Source organism: Meriones unguiculatus, chromosome 16 (genome assembly GCF_030254825.1).
Source record: "Meriones unguiculatus strain TT.TT164.6M chromosome 16, Bangor_MerUng_6.1, whole genome shotgun sequence".
Taxonomy (NCBI): Eukaryota; Metazoa; Chordata; class Mammalia; order Rodentia; family Muridae; genus Meriones; species Meriones unguiculatus.
The window spans coordinates 48,836,380-48,864,118 of record NC_083363.1 but is presented as its reverse complement, the minus strand read 5'-3'; the positions used below and the strand labels follow the sequence as shown (position 1 = coordinate 48,864,118).

Below are 27,739 nucleotides of genomic sequence, written 5' to 3'. Positions count from 1 at the left end.
GTGAATAGACACACTAATATAGTACTTCTAATCACAAAATGCACAGTGTTTTGCCACAATGTAACATATTCATTCTTCAGAGTAAATTATCAATAATAGAATGGATCTTAATATCCTCAGATTTGCACATCACTAAAGCAATGCACGGCCACTTCAGCTGCTAAGCAAGACCCTTTTCTTTCAGCCAATGGTCAGTGGAATCAGTGGGGTCACTGGAGTGGATGTTCCAAGTCCTGCGACGGAGGCTGGGAGAGGAGAGTGAGGACTTGCCAGGGTGCAAGTGTAACCGGACAGCAGTGCGAAGGAACGGGTGAAGAAGTGAGAAGGTGCAGCGAACAACGATGTCCAGGTGAGGATAGCCTGCTGTGTGTGCCTGTGTATGTGTGTGTGTGTGTGTGTGTCCAACTAAGGGTAACACTTGCTCAATTAAAAGATTGATGTTAATCAATTACAGTACAGTTGGTTATTTTAGTAATATATGACGTATTCTCTTGATATGTTATAAGATATGTCAAAATAGTTCGATAAGTTTTTATTTATTTGTTGTAAAGTGACATCGAAACAAATGCATGATAGTCCAAATACAAGATACTCCTTTGAGGCTACAAAGGAGATTCAGTAGTTTATGTTTGATGTATATCATTACAGTATACTTTTACCATTTTTATGAAATTTTTTGGTTAGGAATACAAAAGAAATTCTTAAATCTTAATAATCTGCTTAACTATTAAGCAAATGAAACGAAAAGTTAATGTTGAGATTCATATACTTATATTTTTGCAACTGACCAATGCTCCCTTGATGGATGACCTTAGACATCTCAATTTAAGCCGTTCCTTTCTGATTTTCGGTCTTTAAAAAGTGCTGTAGGTAAAACGTCAGATGAATGTGGTGTGCTCATGAGCACAGATGACAATACTGTCGCTGTCCATGCTTTGTTCATTTCTAGCAAAGACCCCTTTAGAATACTGACTTTATTTCCCTTAAAATAATTGTATGGCACTCTAAGAAGTCAGTAAATAAGTGAAAAATCGTGATTGCAGGACGATAACATAGGTGAAACTGTCACAAACCTACAAAAGAGTGATTGTGTGGTCTCATAATTGCACCGTGAAGTGAACTCAGGGCATATAAGTGCCCTGTTGTGTTTATCCTATGGGTGTGTTGGTTTGAGCTGCTTGTAAATTGAAGGGATGTATAATCACTCTGGGAACAAATCTCTGGGCTGGGCCTGTCTGGGAGAAATCATCTATGTTAGGCTAACTGTGTGTAGGGAGGACACACCCTGACTGCTGGACAGAATAAAAAGGTGAAAGCAAACTAACCCCCACAAGTCCTCTCTCCTTCTGCTTCCTGACTGTGGATACAAGCTGACCAGCTGCTTCAAACTGTGAGCCAAACCCTGAGCCAGAATAATCCCTTCCTTTCTGAAGTTGCTTTCCTCTGAGTATTGGGTCCCAGCAACATGATTATTAACTAATGAAGAAAGTTGGCCTCGAGAACTAGAGTCCTTGTGATAAAGTTAACCTTGCAGTTCTTAGTGCTTTGAAACTGATTAGCAGAAGAGATATGGAATAGTTTTGAACTTTAATCTACAGGAAACCTCAAAAGTATAGACATAGCTTGGGCCATACAAATGAGAATTTAGAAAAGCATGGAGAGTAATGGGAGAGTAGAAGCCTGGCTCGTACATTTGAGAGATGAACATGAGCACCATCAGAAATCAGATTGGAGGAAATTCATGCAATATTCTGCATGAATATCTTGCAAATGATCTGGCTGAATTTTGCCCACGCTCTGAGTACTTGAGTGAGGCTGAATGTAATAGACTAACTTATTTGGTGAAGGGAACTTCAGACAGGATAGCTTTCAGTGTGGGGCCTGCTTACTGTGCTCATTGAAATCTACAGGGAGAAAGCATGAAGTGAAGGAGAGTCCCAGTGTGCAAAATTCCTTTGCATGCAAGCCTGGTAACCCGGACTCTAGTCAAAAGACACACAGTGGAAGGAGAGAACCTGATCTTCAACATCTGTTCTCTGATCTCTGCATGTTCACCAGGGCATTCATGTGACTGCATTGGTATATACACATCACAGAAACTCATGCATCATGCACACAAGTGCGCGCACACACACATAAACACACAGAAGCCCACACAGACATACATACACAATAGTAGTAATAATGTTTCCAATGAAATACTTTAAGTGAAGCAGAGCAGTATTAAAAGAGAAACATTACTTTGATGATAATTTGTGTGTGGACAGGTTTAAAGCTTCTGAGAAGGAGAAAGTAGAAAACAACAACAGAAAGTTCTGTCATTGTTGAAGAGATTAGTGACACTGGAGGTAATTTGACACTCGTCCAGGGACAACAGCATAGATACATCATTAAGTACAAGACCTTATCCATCCAAAGCTCCTTCCACTGAAAATGCAGGTTCATTTGAATGAGAGGGCCTAAAATGTGGCTGAAAGGATTCTTTTAAAGCAACTGTTTTGGGAAAGTCTCATTGGAGTCAGTTCACAAAAGCTCATGGAAGTGTGTACTAAGAGCCTTTGTCTCTGTCTGGAGTTAGCAACCGGAACTTGGCAGTACCCCTTCCTTTGTACTTGCTGAGGAGATGTAAAGATATGAATTGGAGCGCTCACAGAAGCTTGTACCACAATGCCACAGGGTCCATAAGCCCATGCAATGTGTGTCAATCTGATTACCTACAAGGAGATCCTAGGAGGCCACTGTGTGAAGCTGTGGAAATAAAGCCTAAGTTGTAGCAGAGTCTTCTGGTGGTTGCAGAGGCCAGAGCCATGGGACATCCACCAAAGAAGTCTATAGATAGACATGAAATGGGGACATTGCATTTCTCCATAATTATAATGCTAAAAATAATTTCTCAGTTCAACATTTTAATCACAACAGAAACAAGAGTCTTTATTATTATTATTATTATTATTATTATTATTATTATTATTATTAAATGGGATGGCTATGCAGGCCACAAAATACATATTGAGGTCAGAGGACAACAAGGTAGAATCAGACCTCCCTTGGGTATCCATCCAAAGCAGCAAGCACCTTTACCCAGGGAACCATCTCTCTGGTCCAGAAGCCAAGTTTCAAGTTTTGCAGCTTGTCAGCAGCTTCTTCTGGTATGAGATCTAAAATTAGTTTTGCTAATTCTTCAGGCCATGTGAATTCAGAGTGATAAGAGACAAATAGCACACAGAAACTCTGCTGCAAAGGATGCCTAGACAGATTGATAACGAAATCCTGGCACTGCATGAGAATTAACAAGCTTTGAACAAAGACATTTGTTTTGCCAAAGGAGAAGTTCCATTAGAACAGTAAAAGCGTGATTAAGCAAGATCCTCTCAGTATTGGAAGGTATCTGAACCAGCATTAGCATATGTAGCTTGTTCTCTGTCCACAACTGCATTTCATCTGCATAGGTAAAACAGAACAGCTGCAATCAGACTTACAAAGATTGCCACCTGCTGTTGGAAAAATATTTTACAGATCTGTTTATTGAAAGATTCTCTGTTTTATTTGCTATGTCAACTTGCTAGCTTTCATGATATAAGACAGATTAATAGATTATAAAATAAAACTAAAAATACTCTTTTATGATGCTGTATTTCTTGGTAGTAGCATTTCATTTCTCTTTTTCCTGTAAGGTGATTGGAAAACAATGGCAGTATGATTACAAATATATACTTCCCTGTTGAAACCTACTTCTTGAATTAGTACAGTGACAAAAATGTTCACATTATACACATAGCTGTATCAACTTTTTACTAGACCTTAATCTGATAACCTGCACAAATTGCACTGTACATTAAAAGGTGTGCCCAACTATTAATTTCAAAATTTCGTGTCTGTTGAGGAGAGGCTGTTTTTTATTTTTATCACAATACTTGCTGTATCTATCCGCTAACATATCCATAGTCATTTTTATCAAGACAGTTCTATATCGATAATTATTTTACAGTTTACACAGTGCAACTGACTTATACACTAAGTTCTAAGTCTTAGAACTACATGAATCCTGCTTCATGCCCTCATCATGGTCCCTCTTATTCCCTTTGTCAATAATGGTACATTGGTCCTAATTCCAGCCGAGATAATGCTTCAGGTATACACGTCAATAAAACATATTGGAAAGTGTCATATCACCTTAACATTTACTAAAGCACTCTTTTTTTTTTTTTTTTGGTCAGAAATAAAGCTTCATCAAGTGTTTTTCTTAAAACAGTTGATGTTTTTTGTTGCAAGTATTATTTTTAATATTGTTCATTCTCAATGGGAGAATGTTTCTGGGAACAACTAGCACTAGCATTTCATTTTTTTATTTTTCACTTAATTTGAAATAAAAAACATATTAATCAAGCTTGCCCAGGGACTGTCTGTTGTCAAGAAGGAGAAATATATGCACATCTTTCAGATAACTAATGAAAATTAATCATCTCGATTTAATCAAATGCTATTACATTACATATGAAAATGCTCATCAATTTAGGACTTTTCTTTATGAGTAAATAGAGTAGGACAATATTACAACAACATCATTGACCCCCCAATAAGATGTTTCATTTGTTTTCATAAGAAAAGAGAAACATAGTCACCAAAACTTAAGGATACTACTGGTTGGGAAATAGAATCACTCCAGGGGAGATAATTAAGTGTCCCAATTTTTAAATTGGTCAAGCTTACCAAATAATGATTTCATTTATCTCATTCTCATCGCACACCCTCAGGCTCTGATGGGTAAATGGTGGGATGATAGGAACTTCATTGCTTTTGCTTTCTATTACAAGTGAAACATTTCTTCAAATTCATTTTATTCCAAATTTTCCTGCTCATTATTTAGAAGTCAAATATGACTGATAGACTGGCTAGACTCAATTTTTTTGGTTCCCTGCTGGACGATCTTACTAATATCCATTATTTTTGAGTCATTTGTTGCTAAATTGGAATTTATCACTTACAGATAGATATGGCTTTTAATCTTACAAATAAAGTTTGCTTCTAGGGATTACAATTGCTTTGACTGTGAGCAAAGCCTGCTGGTTGACTGTACTCGGGAACACTAAATATAAATGGAAGCATGATGATCCAGGGAGCCAGAGAAGCCAAAGATAAAGCAATTGTGGTATTTATCTGTAGATCTCCATGCCAAAGGAGGGCAGCAATAACATTACTTATGCAAAGCATATCTTTAACATTACAATGTTTTTGTACTAGCCACCAGCACACTGTCATAGCGTAAATATAAGCACACCACTTCTCTGCCCCTCTCCCACCTCACTTAGGCAATATCATGTGGGCAGAGAGACTTAGTTTTCAATTTTTTTCCTCAAGTATGACTGTCTGAAGAAGAGAGTAAAGAAAAGAACTTTACTTACTTTGTGCTTGTGTCTTTGCAGAGGACCACCTATCACTGTGTAAAGCAGTGCTTTGAAACCTTCAGTAGGCTTAAATCCGTTCAGGGAGCTTGTTGAACTGTAAAGTTGAACTTGTTGATTCCTGACAGAGCATCAGAGACTTGGTTAGCTAGAGGTTGTGTGGGCTTGGGAATCCACATTTCTAATTGCTACAAGATGATGCTGATGATAATGGTCTCCAGGTCACCTTTTAGACTACAGTGATCAACTAAAGTCAAATAAGCCTAATAAAACTGTGATTGAAAATTAACAGAGAAATGAAATGTCATCCTCGACTTCAGCTCCCTTTATGAAAGATGACATACTGCCTGGACAGATTTCAGAGTTTCACTTCACTCATGCTTCTCCACAAGCGATGAAGGGTACTGTCTGTAATACCTTGACAATACAACCAACATCAAATTTTATCAAAAATAAGACCTCTCATGACAGCCATTTAAAGAAAAGTAGGGCTATTGACTTTTTAGAATGAAGGATCATTTGTTGCTCAACTCTCAGTTCTCCAATTCTCGTTTTCCCTGCTTCATAAAGAACAGAAGAACTTAATTTTCATTAGAGCAAGTTTGACGTAAAAATGTACAGTGCCAGGAAGCAGATCTGTTGATTCCTACTGCCGTCAGCCTGTGTCCTGGTCAGCTTTTTGTTAACACTAGCTGGAGTTATCTGGGAAGAGGAACTGTAATTGAGAAAACCTCTTTACTGGTTGCCTGTAGGGAAGTTTCTAGAGCATTTTCTAGATTGATGGTTGATGTTGGTGGGCACAGCCCTCTGTGAAGGTACCAGTCCTGAGAAGGGGAGGTGGTCCTAGGTTGCATTAGAAAGCAGGCTCAAGCAAACTGGGAACACCAGTAAACAAGGATCCTCCAAAGTCTCTGCTTCATCTTCTGCCTCTGGGTTCCTGCCCTGAATTCCCTTCTTGATGGACTGTTAGTTGGAAGTTTTATTCAAATAGACCCTCTGTCTCCAAGTAGCTTTTAATCATTGTGTCTTTATCTTAGCAGTATAAGGCAAAGACCTTCCCCATGCCTCTCTTCCTGGGTAGGATCATGGCTTCAGTGTTTCTCATCTTCCAGAATGAAAAGCTATAATATGCAAATGCAGGATTTCAGTAGTTTGCAGAAGACAGTAAGGGTTAGGGAAGGAGATGCGCCCAGTTACATTCACTTGTTTTCTGCTCAGGTGCCAGTTCGTAGGCTGCTGGTATAGTAATCAAACCCATTAAAACTAATTTTTTTTTAAAGAGATAAGTGTAGCACACTTAACAAGTTAAGCTGTTATAAATGGTAGGTGCCAGTTCATTTAGATAGTTGATGTAATCACTTTCATAAGCCCAAATATGTCAGTTTAAAATGTTCATTTCCTCATCAGAAGAGAAAACATGTAGAATCCTTTACAAGCTGCCCGTAGTTGTGCCCTTTTTATTCTAAGCTGCTATGCCTGCATATCAGATCCCCTAGATTTTTTATTATTTTCTGCTATTACACATCATCTTTAAAACACATAAGTAATTATACTGTTACTTGGTGAGCTCTTCAAAAGGATGAAATAATCATTTTAACCAGGTTTTTTTTTTTTTTTTGGCTGTAGTAAATAATATCACACCCAAGTGTTCATAACAGCTATTCGCCTAAATCAAACACTGAGTTTAGTATTGACAGTAGATGGCACTAGGTATTGACTTCTGTTTGTTCTTGTCAAGTGCCTCAGGTACACTCTAAAGAGCAGAGAAGTAAATTAGAACTTGAAGGTCGCCTTGGAATGTGAGAGATATTGCTTAATAAATGCCTAAAATAGTGTGCAGTCCTCCCCAAGCACAAGCGTTTGATTGTTTTTTACATAATCTACTCTACAGTGCTGGGACAAACCAGCTGCATTTCCTGGGCAGAATTAAGGAAAAAGCACTGAAGGCAAAAGAACTCAAGAGTTTGAATTAGGTAACACTATGTGTCCTTTACCCAAGCCTGTTACTATGGAGATAACTATTACAATAATTCATCTGAGCAGATTGCTCATCAGCAAAGACTTTGCAAAAACTCTGAGGTTCTTCCAGGGTGGAAACTTAAAAATCAATTTGTTTTAATCTTCTATTAGCCTACCTTGTCTGATTTAGAAATATTTTGGCAACATCCTCAAATTGAGAAGAAAAGTAAAGAAACACATATTACTCTATTTCACTTCTTTTCCATCGATAGTAAAAGAAGTAAATTTTAGGATATATATATATATATAACATGTTATCTACAATAATAATATCAAAATACATTTAAATGTTTTAATTTATTGTTTTTTAATTATTTTTATTAATTACAGCTTATTCACTTTGTATCCCCCCCCCCGTACCTCCCTCCTTCCTCACCTCCCAATCCCACCCTCCCTCTTCACAGTCCACTGAAAAGGGAGGTCTTCCTCCCCTTCCCTCTGACCCTAGTCTATGCAAACAGAGGAACTAACTTCTCGTATTAAATTTGACATTCCTCTTCCTCACTGGTTCCTTGCATATCCTGATGTGAGTGGTCCTCAGCTTCAGCAACCAGTCTCTGTCGTTTTCTGTTTATCATCAGTAGTCAACTCTTTGGAACACATGGCAGATCTTTGTCATGCAACTCTCACAGAGTCCCAGGGAACTTTGCCAGCAGTCACCCACCAGGCTCTAACAGAGGGGGAGAGTTTTTCTGTTTTACCAGCAAATTCTTCATGTCATTCAAAGTGATTTTTGGTATGGGCAGTCACTTTCCTCAGTACAGATCCTCGATCATCTATTTTCTTCCCAGGTGGCTCTGTGTGTTCCCCTTACAAACACCTGTTAATAGAAGAGCATAGAAAAGAATGTGGAAGAATATAGAGCCCATAAAAGATTTTTTTTTCTTGGTATCATCACACCTAAAATGGAAGCAACATGGTGTAAAGAATTGCATATTATAACTAAATATGATGATAAATGGCAGTTGATTATTTCTTTTTTTCCCATGTCATCACCACCACACTGTCTTTTATGAACAGGCCTATTTATGGATTAGTCATGTGACTCAGTGGCTCCAAAATCTTGCATAAATTCTCACTGCTTGCCACATTCAGTGCGTGCCATAGAGCCTTGATACTCTTTATCCCGATGATGTCAGCTCCATGAGTTTTCCAATATTACTTCTCTCTACTCAATTATAAATAGGCATTAATGTATACATGTATATAATGAAATTCAACATATACAGACTGTTTCATGGAGGCAATGGTATATGTTCTTTCTTCATACTATAGTTTCTGCTTTAAACCCTCTGGCCCCCCTCAGTGTTGCTACTTTGACCGTTGCTATGGGATTCTCTTGGGAGTCCATCCATCACTGATTCTTCTTTCCTTCCTTTCATAGTGAATCTTTTTATTGACATGTTATAAAGTTGGTCTGTGCTCCCAGCTGTATGTTATTAATAGTCCATGTGATTGCATTAGCTTCAGTTCGAACACATCTCCTGTGTACAATGTCCTCGCAGCCTGACACCCCGCACTCTGTGCTAAACCTTTTTGAACATAATAGATCACTGGGTTCGTGCTTCACACTTTACTGTTATAACTAGAGTAATGATAATATTTCTATGTATCACTTCAATAAACTACACAATGCTCTGATTCTAATACCTACTATTTTGTAATCGTTAATTGTTTCAGAATTCTGTTCTTATCTTTAAAACGGATTCATTGCATGGACATTTTTTAACCAAATATACAATTTTATAGTTATAATTTATAGAATTATGTATTTGTTTTATAAATAGATAATTGATAGATATGACATAGGAAATATATATAAATTTCTATACTCGGCTTTTCAGTCTCCCCCAGATCTCAGCCCCATTTATTCTTTCTCACCAGATTACCTCAAGGCAGCGCACAATAAGCTGTCAAGCTGGGATTGGGCCAGTGGGTCCAAATAATGTTTTTGAAGAAATGAACGCATTTGCCCTAAAGGAGGTATGACCAGTTGTCCAAATATGAAGTAGTCTTGTCCATTTGCTCCAGTGTGCCACTAAGCATTATTTTTCAACATGTGCGACCACAGGAGTACATTTGGGAGCCTAGTTAAAACTAGCTGTTCTGAAAAGTCATATAATAGGACAAGCAAATCCAATATTCTTGGAAACTCTGTGTGTGCTCTCTTAGACCTTCAATATTAAAGTTAACTTCTCTTCAATTAATTTTGCCAAGAAATTAAAACTAAAGCCCTGTTATCTGATGGACTGAAAATGGAGTTAAGCAACTCAGAGTACAGAATTTGCTTTGCATCATGCATTAGAATACTGTCCAGACACTATCTAGTACTGGTCCAGACACTTATTCAGTACAGGTAAATACTGTCCAGAGTCCAGACAGGTAATCTATAATCACAAAACAAAGCAAACAAACAAAAAAGATGTGGAGATTTAACTTCCACACTCAAAGGTAGCTTTTTTAAGATAAACAACTATTTTGTCACCCAAACAATAGAATGCTTCTGTACTTGGAGACAAAGTAAACATCTCCTCTGATCGTGCCCTAACTGCTTGACTGACAATGGGCCCACCTTTTTGTCAGGTAGCTTCAGGTCCCGTACTTTTATCTACTTCGTTTTCATGTTAAAAATGAAGACAATCATTCAGTTCCCTTAAAATCAGCAAGTATTTGATGAATTTAAATACTTAATATGCTTAGAAGAGTCATTCTTGGTGGGGATACAGGTATATCACTTAAAACATAAAAAGGAATTTGCTACAAGAAGACTGTAATGATAGCTGGTAGGGGAGGCTTGATGTGTGGCTGTAATTGCACCATTTGGGAGGTGGAGACAGAAGGACTGTGTATTCCAAATCCTACCAACCTACAACACTATGGCTCTATTTGAAAGAAACAAACAAAATACCACATGAAACCTCATAAGTTCCTTTACTTCAGGCCTTAGCAACCGAAGGAATTCTTCACGAGACTAAGTCCCATGTCTGAAATCAGAGCTGGAAGCCATATGAGCTCAGAGACTGACCTCTCTCACCTCGGCCTCCACGAGAACAAGGAATTCACAAATACAGTGATTTATGACTTGCCAGCAAGTACAGAGGGGGGTCATGAGCAGTGCATGTTTTTTTTTTCTTTCTTCTGCATGCCAGCTCTGTAGTTTAGAATCAATTTCTCTTTAATGCTGAAATTCTAGCATATGAGGGGAAAACTAATTTTCCACATCAAATTGATTTAAGCCCTGTATAATTTCTGCTATTTTTAAAAGACAGAAAATCAGTTTGAATAGACACATTAACAGCTAATCACTAGGTAATTGCTACCTTGTTTTAAAGGAGCATGTTAACTACATACTCATGACTTCCAAGTACAGTTGTATTTTACAAATGAGATCTTTATCTTAGCACTGAGGGCGCTAAGCAGTGGATCCTGCAGCTGATGAGCAGTGGCTGTTGCAGTGTGTTAAAGCTTAAACCCACGAGAGCCCTTCATACTGCAGGAAAAAAAAAGTGAAAACCCCCTGCTTTTGATTTTATGTCTAGCCAAATCTGGTATTTTTCTAATCTATAAAGTGAACCCAGGCAGCATGCAAGAGCAAAACCTAACATGAACATTCAACTCAACATTTCCTTCTGGGCATGGTTTCCATAGACCAACTAAAATTTTAAATTATTAATTGAGATTATAACGTTGTTACATCATTTCCCCTTTTCTTCTTTTCCCTTGTATGCCTTCTTACTTTCCTTCAAATCCATGGCCTCTTTGGTATTGGATAAGCAATGGCATGTTCTTTCCTAGGGAAGACTGTCTCCCCACACTCCACATCCCTTCGTTGGCTGTAGTACTCAGTATGAGGATAAGGCCCTTTCCCTTCACCCCTTTTGCCCACATTAGCATGACTATCAGTGTCGTCCCTTTTCAACTCATGTTTAGGCGGCCATATTGGTGAGACTTCACGGGAGTAGTGCCTGAAATTTCTAGAAAACCCGATTTTACAGCAGCCTCACCGTTCTTCCGGCTCTTATAATCATTCTTCTGCTCTAATCACTTCATCCCTGAGGATGAAGCTTAGGTTCACGAGTTGTATTATACCTGTGTCATTTGGGACTGGGCTCCACAATTCTGCATTTTGATTGGTTGTGGTTTCCTATAATAGCCTCTACCTGTTGCAGCTCATTTTTTTTTATAACACTGAGATACAGTCATATCTCAAATGCCAATTTTTGTCATTGTCTCCTCACCAGAGCATTTTCCATCACCCTTTGGAGCTCAGGATATAGCACGGTGGACAGTCTTTTTTGAAATCTTCTGTTTATAAAGCTTTCTTGCCTTTCCTATCCACTTAGCCATGGAACTGAGCAGCTTCCTTCCTAGGGAGATTTGGAACCTATCCACTTCCTGTGATTCTTTGTCTCTACCTCAGTAGGATCATGGACATGCTCCAGGCCTCTTGGTCTTATTTTCCTTTACTCTATCCTCAAAACTTCAGGTATAGCATTTAAAATACAATAAATTTTCCATTTTTTAAAATAAATCCATTAAGATATATAATTAATCATTACTATATAATATCTATTTTATATTAATCATATACTAATTATTCCATGATAATCTCATTTTTATTATAAATATTATTTTATATCCTGATTGTAGCCTCATCCCTCCTTGCCTCCCATTCCCACTCTCCCTCTCTCATCCCATTCCCCTCCTCTATTCCTCAGAAAAGGGGAGCCCCCCTCCCACCCACTCCACCCCATCAAGTTGCATAAGGAATGAGCATGTACTTTTTTCCTTATTGCCTGGCAAGGCAGTCCTGCCAGAGGTAAGGGATCAAAACCTGGCAGGAAGGTATATGTAAGATGCAGTCCTCTCTTTCCTTACTTGAAGACCCACATGAAGCCTAAGCTGCCCATTGGTTACATTTTGTAAGGGGTTCTAGGTCCAGGCCATGCATAGTCCTTGGTTGATGCTTTGGCCTCAGCAATACCCCCTAGCCCCTGGTCAGTTGGCTCTGTTGGTCTTCTTGTGGAACAGCTGTCATCTGCAGCTCCTTTTCTTTTCCTCCCACTTTCCACAAGATCAATGCTTTGCTATGAGTCTCAGCATATGATTTGGGCCATTGATGGTAGGGCCTCTCAGGGGGCAACTCTGGTTGCCCTATCTACAGGCTTGAATGTCGTTCATAGTGTCTAGGGTTGGCACTCTCCCATAGGGTGGATTTTTGGTTGGGGTAGATATTGATTGGATATTCCCTCAATCTCTCCTCTGTCTTTATCCTTCCAGGGAGAGAAGAGAGTAGGGATGAGAGGGCTTGTAGTAAAAAGAGAAACTGATGGTGAGGCACCTCTGTGACAAACTGGAGGGTTGGCTTCTGGGAGGATAAGAGGGGGCTCAAGGAGAGACTCCTAGTAGCAGAGGCCATAGAGACAGAAGTGGACACCTTCTACCTAAACAAGTCTCCTATTAGAGGGAGGAGAACAGCAACACCCCCCCAAAAAAACTTCTACCCTCTTTTTACCCTGCCTACAAGATAATCTCATTCTTCATGGGCCCTCCTCCGCATTCACTGACCTCTCACACATGACTGCTCATAGCCACCTTTTTACTCTATCGACTCCGAGCTGCCTCAGTTCTTAGAGTGCCCTCCTTAGCCTTAACTGAGAACTTAACACAGAGCAGAGTCACCTGAGGAGGGAGTCCTGGTTGAGAGACTACCCGCATCAGATTGAACTGTGGTCATAGCTGCAGGGAGTTGACCTGAGTGCAGATTGATATAGGCTGGACCAGCCCACTGTGAACAGCAGCATTGCTGCATAGTTGATTCTGATGCAGCATTGCTGTGTGGTTGCTGCCTTGGAATTTTGGCTTGAGTTCTTACCCTGACTTCTCCTTGCAGTGATGGACTGGACACATAAGCCCAATAAGCCCTTTCATCCCCTGGGTTGCTCTCTGTCAGGGTATTTCATCATGGCTACAAAGAGAAAACCAGAAGGCTCTTATACCCTGTTCTCTTTGTTCCCTGAGCCTTCCAGTAAGTGGTTTGTTTGTTTGTTCATTGAGTGAATTCCAGAAGTACAGCTGAGGTGGAACAAATAAAGTGATATCACAGTATCTGAGGCTCTTTAGATTTTGATTTGAACACAAATGGAGTTGCCTTATAACACCATTAAAATATATCCACCAAGGAATACCAAGTCATCATTCATGAGACATTTGTTTTGGTATTATTATCAGATCTGGAAATGCTGGCTCTGCCCTCTACCTCGTCTGTCAGTGTGTACTGGGTTTCTGTCTCCAGTGAATACAGTCAATCCAAGACTTCAATAATTTACAGTGCAGCAAAACAGAACATCTGTTGACCTCCCTTGACATAAAAAAATATTGATATAGTTCTATTTGTTTGTTTTATCTGTTTATAGATTAATCGTTACGCAAGTCAGTGATTCAATATTGTGGATGTACCACGAAATAGTTTAAATGCCTTTGTCCTTTACCCGTTTTGGGATGTGTGCAAATCACATCAAGATATCCTATCCAGGAGTCCACAGCTCTTAGTCAGCTGTAAACCCTAAGTCAATACCTGCTACCCTAGAAACATTTGGATTAATATTTAATATAACTAGAATAGCCAGCCTTTTTTTTTCTGCTCCTAAGAAGAATGAATACTGTCATACCACTTCTCCTGTAAGCACACACCACACACACACATACGAATCCACGCACACAATGCCATCTACATTTTGATGAGTCACTGTCAAACTCTGTAATCTTAGAAACTCACGCTGTTGAAAAATAGATCTAGGCAGAACAGATAAATGAATGAGCTACAGAAGAAAAAAAAACATATATAGCATTCCAAGGTGATAGACAGGTGCCTTGGCAAGTAGAAAAAAAAATGGTAGGGATGGGTATTTGAGGGGGGGGAGGAGATGATGAGGCGTGAGTTAGGTGGTAATAAGAGCCATGCAGGTTTCTAAGGACAGTGAGGAGGGACAGCCAAGACAAAAGCAGCCGAGGATGAGCTGTGATGTGTGAGCCTGATTGGCATACTAGACAGAACTCAGTCGAGAGGCCAGTGGAGCAGAGGAGAATAATAAGAGCACAGAGTGGAGGCTGATCTCAGGGAGCCTTGGCCCAAGGACTTTATCGCAAGCCGGTTTCAAAACTATTATGCTTTCTTGAAAATAAGGTGTTCTCTTTTTTCCCTAAGCAGTCTGACTTTTCAGAATATTATGTGTTGACACTTTCCCCCCCAAGCTGATAGCTGCTACATCTACCTACCCACCTTGATTTTAAACATCAGTTTCAGATACAGATCCAAAAGTAAAACAATAGTCCCTCTTAGCCCACCATTGCCATCTAGTGGTCAATATGTGCAATGACCAGACATTCTGCTCGCACAGTGGACTGCAGAAATGGGTACAGAAGAGACAGGCCTTTCCTATAATAACTGAAAAAGCTTTCTGAGACCACTACAAGGACATGCAGCCTCTCAGCGTACAATATTACTCTTCTATTGGTTTATATAAAGATGAAGTCAGAAAATAGCTATAGCAATAGATTTTATAAAATGTATTTCAAAGGTCCTCAGTGGAACTGAAGAACATTTTATGTACAAAGCACTGAAATCAGAAGGAACAAATGATATGAACAGTGAAAGTTAATAAATAAAAGCAAACTGGGAAAGAACTTGGGTGTGCAGTCAGAAAAAAATGTTTTCAGGTGTAATCATCTTGCTAGGTAAACTGTATTCAGAACCCTTAAAAATAGACTAGTTATTTCATATAGTATTCAATTACATAATATACTAAAATTGTATGGACTTTAACACTTATCCTATTTTTCTACTTTAAAGTATTCCATAATTATGTGGGATGGATTTCTATAAATTTAACAATCATTTATTAACAATCCTACCCAAAGTGGCAGTTATTTAAATTTGTACTAACTAAAATTAAATCAAATTTAAAATCCAGTCCTCAGACCCCACTTACCATTTTTTTCTGGAGGTCTATAGTCAGATTTGGTTAGTGATCAATGAACAAGACAGTCAAAATAAAGGGTGTTTCTAACAGCACAGAAATTTCTATATAGATCTTATTGTTCATTGAAAATGATTCAAGACACATACCTTGGGTACCTACAGCATGCTAGCTAAGCACCTGTGATGTTCATTACAGCAGCCAAAAAAAAAAAAAAGCAATTTTAGCATCCAAAAAGGTACTGTCTTTGGCACATGCATAGCCTAATGCTTTCAGTCCACTGTGAGAAATGCCAAAATTGTACACACAGCGCCCGAGGCACTGAGAGAGGCTTTTCGGAGAAATAAACACTTAAGCACAATGTAAATGTGCTATATTTTAAGTGCTACACTTGAGGTTTAGAGAACAGGTTGAAGGCAAGGTAAACTTAATCCAACAGGCCTGGAACCATTCCTATGATCCAAGGGAAGGAATTTCTAAGAAGCAGCTATGGGAAGTAAATGGATTCCGGATCTAGCGAGGAGGTAGACATCCTCAGTTCAAGGGTGGACTTGATGGAAGAGCTGAGGAAGCTTGAGAAAGAAAATATGGACGTCATGCTTCAATGATCAATGTCTAGTGTGCTATGCCTCTCGCTCCAACACCTGAGGGGGAGAATGCTGAGGGAGGATGATTCCAAGAGTTTGCCTTTGAGGTCCCCGAGCACAGCTAGTTGTTACCAGAAACTGAGGAGGTGTGTTTAAGCCACTCTCAGAAAGAAACCTGAGCTAGAGATAAGAGATTCTTATTGTTTGTGTGTGTGTGCACCACCTATGTGAACCTTGTGGGTTAAACCTTGCCTGTGTATGCTTATCTATCAAAACATGAAAGGGAACTTTACACTTAACGAGAGAGAAGAGAGATTATTTTTAAGTATGAGATATAGAAGATAGAAAAATAGGAGTGTGGAATATTTAGATATGCATATTAATTCTGTTTTGGTAATATTTTGGAAAATAGAGTCATTACAGGTTAAAGTTGCCATGCTCACGCTTTTGTCATAGTGAACACACCTCCCTTTGTCCCACCATACCTAGAGAGCCATGGGAGAGTTTTAAGCAATGCATTAGCATTTCAGTACCTAGTTCTCTAGCTCCTTGATCCCTGTTTCCTCTTCATTCTTTTCATCATTTAATTACCTCCTGAGTTTGCTTTGTATACTCCAATTGTTTTCCTAGTCAGTCCAAACATCATTCCTAAAGCCATCATGGTGCTACTTCCTTAGCTTCCCCCAAATGTCTTTGCCATTTAGTGTACATGAAAGCAGCCTGTTATTACTGTTGAAAGCTGAATGTCAGCCTTTACCTGGATACTTGCGGCTCCACAACCTACAGTGTTGGCCTGTCCTCTCTCACCATCACTCTGCTCTTATCCACCCCATTGTCCCTCCAGTCCCACTGGCATCTATTTTCTCTGCATCCATTGCTCCCTTTGTCTGGAGTTCTTAATGGACCTCACACTGTTTGTTGACTTCAATCAAATGTCACTTCTTCCAGAAGGCTTTTTTCCCCCGCATCCGATTTTTATATTGAAATGGAATTTCCTGTTAATTTGTGAAATATTTGTCCTAATTGTAGTTAACTTTTTCTCAGCTTTCTCCTCTTTACTAAAAGAGCCGTCCTTGCAGGCTATTGATTCTCTTTAAAATATGGCTTAGCACAAGCTAGTGAAGCGCAGTAGTAAACCAGTGAGGGTTTTTTTTTTTTTTTTTTTTTTTTTTTTTTTTTTTTTCCCTAATTCAATGGGACAGAATAAGTTCTTGGGTTAGTGGCCAAGGTAGAAAGAAAGCTTAAGGGCTGGGGGAGGGATGATGAGTTGACATTTAACCTCAGGGATTGAGTCATGAGGGAAACTCTGACATGTAATTAGCAGAGTTCATAAATACAGGGAGAATAAAAAGTAGTGGTGGCAGGGGTGGGGGGTGAATTTGAGTGTCAGCAAATTGATTAATTGTTTTGATAACAAATAAAAAGCAGCCCCAGCACTTGGATCAGCCAGTCTGTTATCCAAGGGGAGGGGGGTGAAGCTGGGTATGATGGTATGTGCCTTTAAATCGTAGCACTAGGGAGGCAGAGGCAGGCAGATCTTTGTGAGTTCAAAGCTAGCCTTTTCTACATACCAAATTCCAGGATCATCTGTAATGAGAGACTGTCTCAAAACAAAACCAAACAAACCAAACTCACAGAAGACAACTGAACCAAAGCAACAGAAACTACGTGTTTCTACCTCAGTTGTAGGTAGATGATGTGTGTTCTCATATAAAGCCAAGCAAAAGCTGTGATCCAGAACTCGCCTTGTCTCATTGCAGCTTTAGAATTTCCTGACTCTCCTTTTCCCACCACTTCTTTTTTTTTTTTTTTTTTTCTGGCTTGAAGATAAACATTGCATAGTTCCGCAGTGGTTTAATAGAGCTTTACCTCCCCTTCATGACGGGGTGGCCTCTTCTCAGGAAAAACATATTTGGGCCTCTATTGCCAACTGTGTGAAATGTGTGGCAGCAGCAGAAGACAGAAGCCTGTGACGGTCATGAGTTGCGAGCTAGACCAGCCAGACATTAAAATCTCACAGCTTGTTTCTGGAGGTGAATAGCATGCATACTTTAGTGAGAATCTAGAAGAAATACATATTCATTATTTCAGAGGTAAAAGAATATCTTGAATGATTTAAAATAACAAAGAATGTATCTGGAAAGCTCAGGTGAAGCTACTGAGGAGTTATAACTCTAGGATCCAGCCTTTACTGTTACCTCTACCACATCTACAACTGTGGTGACCCTCTTCCTTGTAGCCTCATTGCCTTATCTGTGAAGGACCTGTGATGACATGTGCAATTCTGAATCACCAGACTTTGCACATGAAATACAACTTCAAGATCTAATTATTCACTTGCATCTTTGATTAACGTATAGTGTTGATGGATCTCATTATTTCATTGTTTTATATATATATATATATATATATATATATATACAGACTAGACGAGTTGAACACACGTGTGTATCAACAAATAATGGAAACAGAGACCATGAATTTGAAAAAAGCAAGGAGAGGTGTTATAGGAAAATATAAAATGCCTTGGGCTATAATAGTTAATTTAATTGCTAGCTCTATGATTGATTATTTAATTGTTAAGCTCTATGATTACTGTGGTGGTATTATCTAACCCACTATCACAAATAATGAGACACAGACACCTTTTAGATTTGTAATTGCCTTATTTACCTTAGGCTGAGCAGGTATTTTTCTTACACTGTGTCAATATTCTCTCCATCCATCTCCCAGATGCCATCTGCCTTAATCTTCCTCATCTGGTCCACCTTCCATGCTTTCATTCTTCATCTGGAACTTTCCATACCATTATTAGAGTTGTTTCTCCTCATCTTTGAAGGGACTTCAAAGATGTTGCTGATGCATTGCTTTTTTTCTCCACACTGACCCATTGTAGCATTGTCCTTCCTACTCTCTTCCTCTCTTCTGATTCTCATGATTCTTCCATCCTCAAAACAGGGACTGTCTCTGACCTGAACTCAGTGGCCTGCTCTTTGAGGGCCTCTCCGGGATGGGGGAACAGCCTTGCCAAGCCACAGAGGAGGATAATGCAGCCAGTTTGGATGAGACAGGGGATAAGCTAGGGTCAGATGGAAGGGGAGGAGGACCTCCCCTATTCTTGGACTTGAAAAGGGACAGAGGAGGATATGAAGGAAAGAGGGTGGGATTTGGAAAGGGAGGAGAGAGGGGGCTACAGCTGGGAGACAAAGTGAATAAACTGTAATTAATATAAAAAATAAAAATTTAATTAACAAAAAGCCTGGGAAACTTAGCCATGCCTACCCCATTCTGCCCCACCCACGTATAGACCATTGAACGAACCAGTCAGTTATGTTTTAGGCAAGTTTACACAAGCAAGGGTGGGTGGGTGGGAGTCAACAACCAAATCATGAGTGTCAACAATTAGCATTAGACAAACCTCCAACAGAGAGCTGTAGAGGTGGAAGGGTAGGATGGAGAAAACGGAAAGTGGAAATGATGTAATTGTAGTATAATCTCAAAGTCAAAATAATAATTAGTTTTATATACTATTATTAAATTTCCTTTATGGATCTTTACTCTGTAAATAGAGACTATAAAATCAGTGAGACGTAAAGATTAAATCAATACACTCTTGTCTCTTGGGCTGTGGCTATAGCTCAGTGGAGCACCTGCTTGGTATTGATAGACTGGTATTAGTGTGAGTGTGTGTGTGTGTGTGTGTGTGTGTGTGTGTGTGTGCATATTTCTTAGTGCCATTAACAATTTCAAAACAGGACTGGTTTACTGGGAAATTAACATTTAAGTGTTGAATGAATTTTGAAAGATTTTTGATTAATACTTTTGAATGTGTTCAATATTTGAAAACCCCGTTGACTCTTCAATAAAGGCATGTACACTGCGAAGCTTTTAAAGAACTGTTGAGGGTTTGGGGACTGTTAAGTGAGACCTGGTGGTTTCTTTATAGGCACATCTCTAACGTATCAGTAAATAATTTCTTCACAGAAAGGAAAGAATTCCACGTTTAGATGCACTTGAGGAGTGTTTATTACCAACATTTGAAAAACAGGAGCACTGCTGACATTCACATTTCTGCATCTCTAAATTCCAGCACCTTATGAAATATGCCCAGAGGATTATCTTATATCAATGGTGTGGAAAAGGACTCCTGCGGGCGACCTGGCATTCAATCAATGTCCACTGAATGCCACAGGTACAGTAAGAGGACCCACCCAGTCCAAATAATGCTTGCATCCCAGAACTGCATGCCACATTTGCTTGTCAAGTCATGCCTTCGTCCTTGCTCTGTATCTAAATCTGTCCAGTAAGCAGTTGATAGAACACTTTTAGTAAAATGCTCCATAGATAGAGTTGACGAAGGGACTTCAAAGATGTTGCTGATGCATTGCTTCCAGAGTCTAACTCATGATTTATAAATATATATATATATATTCAAAACGATTTCATGTGAATGCTTCCTAAAGCAAAAAGAAAACGCCTAAGCCTCGTTTGTAGTCTGCCTCCCAATGCCTTCCTGAATCCTACTCTAAAGCTTCTCTCTGTTCTTTGTGACATGCAGGCACCACTAGCAGACGCTGCTCTCTCAGTCTTCATGGAGTGGCCTTCTGGGAACAGCCGAGCTTTGCAAGATGCATATCCAATGAGTACAGACACTTGCAGCATTCAGTAGGTGCAAAGCCAGCTTTAGTACTTGCTCTGTTTATTTCTTCCTAATGATCACTATGTGAGAACTTAACCTTCTGTTGTATAATCAAATCAGTAAAAATCTCTGAAGAAATGCCCCAAGGAAAAAGAGATGTGATAGGAAGCTGATTTCTGTGACTCTGATCTAAATGGTTTTGTTCCTCGAGCTTGGGTTTTTATGAATCCTGGCAATTTATACAAAAATTTTAATCGTATTCCTTGTCTGGTGGAAGAAAGGCCAAAGCGAAATCTTTCTCAGATTCACATGTAAGAGTTTAACTATGTATAATGATTATTTAAGGTCTTCATTAAATACTACATGATTATTTCAAAATATTCACCATTTTTTAATTAAACATTTTTTCCACTTTTCAGTAATTGAGGAATGACAAAGAATATCAAATTTCTCATGTAATTTAAGATATGAAGAAAGTGATGGTTTCTTGCATCAGAGAAACTTAATTGCTCACAAATATTATGTGGCCAATTTTCCCAAAAATGGCCCTTTCCCCCAGAAACCACTGAATAATTTACAGATTATGATATTCAAAATAGCAATCACATTCCTGTATTTTAAATTCTAGCTCCTTATGAAATATGCCCAGAGGATTTTCTGATGCCGACAGTGCAGAATATTTTGAGCACAATTAAGTTTTTGCATGGTCTTATTCAAGTGCAAGTCAGTGCCGTTTTTGCAGAGGCTGCTGTCATTTCCTCCTGGCAGTCATGAAGTCCTCCACACACAGGCAAGAGGAACACTGTCAGAAACAGAAAGAAAAAAAGCAGGAACCAAACACAGCGTTGCTGAGCGCCTCCATGCTTTACAGGACTTACTGTTCACTTTCATGTTCTTGCTGTCAGTCAAAAAAATCACACATAGTGAAAAGATTCTTGCTTCTATATGGAAAGGGTATCCTATGCAATATATATAACCACTTATATAACCGATACTTATTGAATCACCAGAAAAACAAAACAATCATTTTAGAAAGTCTAAATCCAAATGCTATCTAATGTATTGCATTCACATATCAAATTAGTAGTTATTGGTAATGTAATTGAAGATCATTTAAATGCATAAAGTCTTATTTCTTTCCTTGTACACACCAATGTGTGTTTATAAAATTATATCAATGATTTATTTGGCTACATGGAGACCTATTTTATCATAAATATACATTTATATTTTACATAAGTATATACTACAAAAATACACAATATTTATGCTTTCTATATAGCCTGATAAATGTCTATTCTGTTGCTGATTTGATGTGTAAAAGTATTAGAAAACATTTAGTTTTTGCAATTTGTAAGTGTAGTTTTTATAATATATATATATTAAACATACTTTTATACACAATGTCAGTATATAATACATACATTAATTTTATGATATAGAATATATAATATATAAATCCTTTTTAATAACATCGATCACTGATTCAAATCACTATATTTCAGAATTTTTTTCAAAGTTTCTTTTCTATTTATTCTTAAGTGAAAAAAATGTGAAATGTTTACAGTAAATTTTCACATATATTTCAGAATTATAAACAAAATAATTTTATCAATTAATTTTTCCCGATTAACTTTTTTTCTAATGTTAGATAAATTATTTCAATCAAGTTGGATTTTGTTGTTTCATTTTATGTATATTTATTAATATATTGTTTTTTTAATAATATTGAGGATTATTCTCAGGGCTTCATACATTTTAGGCAAGTGCTTACCAATGTGCTATATCACCAGCTTTTAAAATATCTAAATACGTCTAAATACAATTTTTAATGTGCCTATGAATAAAACATTGAAGGAATTAAATAATAAGCCAATTTTTATAAATTAGTTAAGAATAAACATCACTTTTATAAAAAATTTTTGCTCTTAGTATTTCATCGTTGTAAATAAAAGGGGATATTGGGCTACATATTATTTATTATTATTATTCCTGTAACTATTGTGGTGATAATATTTAAGTTACTATCACAAATAATAAGACACAAACACCTGTTAGATTTTATAATTGCCTTATTTTCCTTGGACTGGGCAGATATTTCTACCTATACAGTTTCAATAACCTCCATTCATCTCCCAGCCTCCATCCAATGCCATCCACCTTAACCATTCCTATCTCGGCTACCTTTAATCCATAATTCCAAGATACTTGCTTGTAGTTTTCATCTTGGTGTTTTCTCCAACCATACCATCCTTGGAGCCCTTCCTCCTGGCCCATGTGCTTTCTTCTCCATGCTAACCCATTCTTCTGTCTATCTGTTTCCTGTAATTCTCTTGAACCTGAAGCCCTTAGCCACATCTACCTCATTTTGGCCTGCCTAGGTACAGGCCATTTAATCAACCAATCGAGTATAATGGTCTTAGGTAGGTTTACACAGGAATGAGTGTATCTGGGCAGTAATCAAATCTTGAGGGCCAGTAACTAGCATCAATATACAAGCATCAGAGCAATCCCCAACAGTATTTTTGTGTAGAACAATGAATAGTTTGCATTCTTTAAGCACAGGCCATCAACAATTGAAATAGATACACTCTATAAGATAAAAGAAATGAAATCTCAAATTATGTATCCTGTAAAAAATTCCACATTTAAAAAGCTAACCATCTGATGTGCATATGCCATTGTTTTTTTCTTTTTTTTTTCTTTTCTTTTATTTTTTTTTTATTTTTTTTTATCAGTTACATTTTATTAACTCTGTATCCCAGCCGTGTCCCCATCCCTCATTCCCTCCCAGTCCCTCCCTCCCTCCCTCATATCCACCGTGCCCCTTTCCAAGTCCACTGATAGGGGGGACCTCCTCCCCATTCATCTGATCCTGTTTTATCAGGTATCTTCAGGACTGGCTGCAAAGCCCTCCTCTGTGGCCTAACAGGACCGCTCCTCCCTTCGGGGTTGGGGAGACCAAAGAGCCAGTCATTGAGTTCCTGTTAGAAATAGTCCCTGTTCCCCTCACTTTGGGAAACCAATTGGTTACTGAGCTACCACAGGCTACATCTGAGTGGAGGTTCTAGGTTATATCCATACATGGTTCTTGGTTGAATGTCAATCTCAGAAAAGACCCTGTGTTTATAGCAGCTCTATTTGTAATAGCCAGAACCTGGAAACAACCCAGATGTCCATCAACGGTGGAATGGGTACAGAAATTGTGGTATTTTTATATAATAGAATACTACTCAGCAATCAAAAAGGAGGAAATCATGAAATTTGCAGGCAAATGGTGGGATCTAGAAAAGATCATTCTGAGTGAAATATCCCAGAAGGAGAAAGACAAACATGGGATATACTCACTTATATAGACCTATAAGATATGATAAACATAATGAAGTCTATACACCTAAAAAAGATAATCAATTGAGCGGACATGGGGTAAGATGATCAATCCTCGTTTAGATAGATGGGATGTGCATTGAACGTATGACAGGAGTCTACTGAGCGCATCTGAAAGACTCTAACTAGCAGTGTTTTCAAAGCAAAGACTCATGACCAAACCTTTGGCAGAGTACAGGGAATCATAAGAAAGAAGGGGAGTTAGTCTGATGGGGAAAGGATAGGAGCTCCACAAGGACCAAATATATCTGGGCACAGGGTCTTTTCTTTTCTTTTCTTTTGTTTTTATTAACTCTGTATCCCAGCCGTGTCCCGATCCCTCATTCCCTCTCAGTCCCTCCCTCCCTCCCTCATCTCCACCGTGCCCCTTTCCAAGGCCACTGATAGGGGGGACCTCCTCCCCATTCATCTGATCCTGTTTTATCAGGTATCTTCAGGACTGGCTGCAAAGCCCTCCTCTGTGGCCTAACAGGACTGCTCCTCCCTTCCGGGGTGGGGAGACCAAAGAGCCAGTCCTTGAGTTCCTGTTAGAAATAGTCCTTGTTCCCCTCACTTTGGGAAACCAATTGGTTACTGAGCTACCACAGGCTACATCTGAGTGGAGGTTCTAGGTTATATCCATACATGGTCCTTGGTTGAATGTCAGTCTCAGAAAAGACCCTGTGCCCAGATATATTTGGTCCTTGTGGAGCATATGCCATTGTTAAGAGGCAAGCATCAACTGTGGATTGTCCCTTCTTAGCACAGAAAGTGAAGATCGTGAAAATGTAGTCTACCTAGGTGAGGTGAAGAGTACATATCACATCCCAGGCCCAATTGTTCCAAGACCTGTTCTCTTTTTACAGCCTCATAACCATCTGAGCTTATAATTACAAAGCATCTGTCCAAGACTATAGAGTTCAATGCAGCATGTCCTCAAGATAGCCCTGTGATAACATTCAAGTAGATAAGAAAGAAGACTGAGAGGAAAGGGAAGATTGGTGTTGCAAGTTTACACATAAGTTATGATTACACACACATACATACGTATATATGAGAATGTATGTGAGATGAATGTATGTGAGAATACACACAGGTATAAAAGCATAAATATACAACGTAAACATTGAAAATACACAGGCATAAGATGCACATGCACAGAACCTCATGTCTGCTGATGTATCATGATTTTCATCTTTATATATTCAGATCATATAGGATGAAGGATCAGTCTGTGTTTTGAGTGACCTTTGTCTTACAGTCAACCTCGTTACCCAGGGTCTACAAAGACAGCAAGATAAGAGATAAGATAAGAGATAAGATAAGAGATCAAGTTCTCTGAGGACTCACACTACTGTTGTGCTTCTAAGCTCAACTTTGAGAATCAAACCTCAATCATGTTTACGATAGAGAACAATTGAGACTCCCACAATTCATGATTACTCTAGAAGGGGCACAGAGCTTATCACTTCAATATTTAGCCTTTGATAGATTTTATTTTCTTATGTTTTTATATTCATAAAGCTAATTAAAGTGTAATCAATTATTCACAGTATCCTGCAGGGGTTTACGTAAAATAAATAGGATGATGCTTTCTAACCTTTCAATGTATAAATTACAGCATATGTTGCAAACACACATAGGCACGGTGTATGCTTAGACCAGTTTCACAAATGAGCAGCCATAGGCTAATTTCGAAATGAAATTTTATCATTATAAACAATAGCTGACTATAACAGACAAACTTGGGTCATTAATCAGTTTAAAGTATAAAATCAGAGCAACAGGACCAAAAAATCTGAGCACAAGTGTCTTTCCTGAGACTGATACTCCAACCAAAGACCATGCATGCAGATAACCTAGAACCCCTGCACAGATGTTGCCCATGGCAGTTCAGAGTCCAATTGGGTTCCATAGTAATGGGAACAGGGACTGTCTTTGACATGAACTGATTGGCCTGCTCTTTGACCACCTCCCCCTGAGGGGGGAGCAGCCTTACCAACCCACAGAGGAAGACAATGCAGCCACTCCTGATAACACCTGAGAGACTAGGGTCAGAAAGAAGGAAAAGAAGTCCTCCCCTATCAGTGGACTTGGGGAAAGGAGTGTGTGGAGAAGGGGAAGGAATCAAGGGATTGGGAGGGGAGGAGGGAAGGAGCTACAGGAGGGATACAAAGTGAATAAAGTGTAATTAATAAATTTAAAAAAAATTAAAAAGTATAAAATCAGTAATCAATCATGTGAATGATTAGTTTGAGTTATTTAATAGTTATAACCAGGCTATTTTAGTCATTATTTCCCTAATGTAGAACACAGTAATGAGTAGAGATAATATAGTTAGTCCAAAAATGCTTATTTTATTATTTACAGTAAGCTACTGGTAACCCAAGATTTCTGATATATCCATTTTCTTCCTAGTTTTTAATCATTTGAAAGTAATACATATTACCATGCAGATGAAGTCTTTTTCAGTCCTGTAATTTGTAGAAATATGGAGTAATTGCTATCATTACCCTATGAACATATTTGGTCATTACAGAAAAACTCCTACCAATTAATACCTGAGATAATTGCTTAGAGACTTCGTAAGATACAGAGTTAAATCCAATTATCAAAATGCTTTTTATTAAACTTCATAAACACACACATACACACTCCTCTTTCATTTTCAATCTCTTTACCTTACAAACACACACACACACACACACACACACACACACACACACACACCCCTATACACCTGAAGAAGCAGACTTTGTAGATATGTCAGAATATATGTCCCTGCAAGGGAACAGATCTTAATGCAGAGGGAAAGGCAGCACACTTACCAAGACTCTCTTCTAAATTCATCAGGCAGGTATGTTACTCCCCTTTTCCTGGAAAAGACTGAATGATGGCATGAAGGAGGGCTGAATAATACTAACAGCATTACTCTAGTGGAAGACCCTTTATACAGAAATGGGAGTTATAGATACAGATTTTTCTCTTTTATAATTTTGTTCCTGAATTCTCTGTTGCTATTCTTCAGATATTTTTAAACAAGCATACTGACTTTGATCCAGTTATTGAAAGTTTGATGTGCTGGTAAGAGATGTCAAAGAGGTTAATTCTTATTATAAAGATGTTTTGCCTCTACTCTCACTGGTTGCATTTTTAAAAAGGGAGCTAGAAATGAAAATAAACTGAGAGAGAGAAACCAAAACAGAGAACAAGGATATACAGAGATAGTACCTGAGAATAGGTTTGTTTGTTTTGCCCTCATTTCTGTATCTACAGGTGAATTTTTTCTTCCTTGCCACTTTCCCCCAAAACACACAAATATATCACAAAACTTTCCAGCCACTTTATTGTACAAATTTCTAGCACATTATTTAAAAGAGAGTTAATCTATTATTATATTTTCATTGAGGGAAAGGAAATAACAATTATTATATTGATAGGTTATTGTAGAGCAGAATTTAGTAAGACAAAAAGGTTTCTATAAATTAATACAAAGAAACTAGGACCAAAGGCCACCAGGTACAGTCATTAGCATGAGCTTTTAATTTTCAAATATTAACAAGGTGGATTAGCCTAAGAAAACAGAAACTACACATTCTTCTTTTTAATAAATGCTTATATAAAAGCTAGAACATAGCACTTAGCAGAGGAAGGAGGATCTTGCAGAGCCTTACCATATGAGAGTTGATCATATGGGAGTTCTTGTCACGAATCAATAAGAGATCACTGGAAGCCCATTAACTGGGC

General features: G+C 38.4%; 1 protein-coding gene across 4 annotated transcripts in view; it reads left to right on the top strand.

Annotated features, from left to right (window-relative positions):
- The window catches only part of Adgrb3 (adhesion G protein-coupled receptor B3), a 773,277-nt gene that overhangs the window by 319,937 nt on the left and 425,601 nt on the right, over positions 1-27,739 (top strand). For all 4 annotated transcript variants that reach the window (XM_060369803.1, XM_060369806.1, XM_060369804.1 and 1 more), the window contains 3 exons: positions 185-349; positions 20,078-20,179; positions 20,546-20,652. In XM_060369803.1, the coding sequence (XP_060225786.1) occupies positions 185-349; positions 20,078-20,179; positions 20,546-20,652 (374 nt within the window). The remainder of the gene's footprint in view (positions 1-184; positions 350-20,077; positions 20,180-20,545; positions 20,653-27,739) is intronic.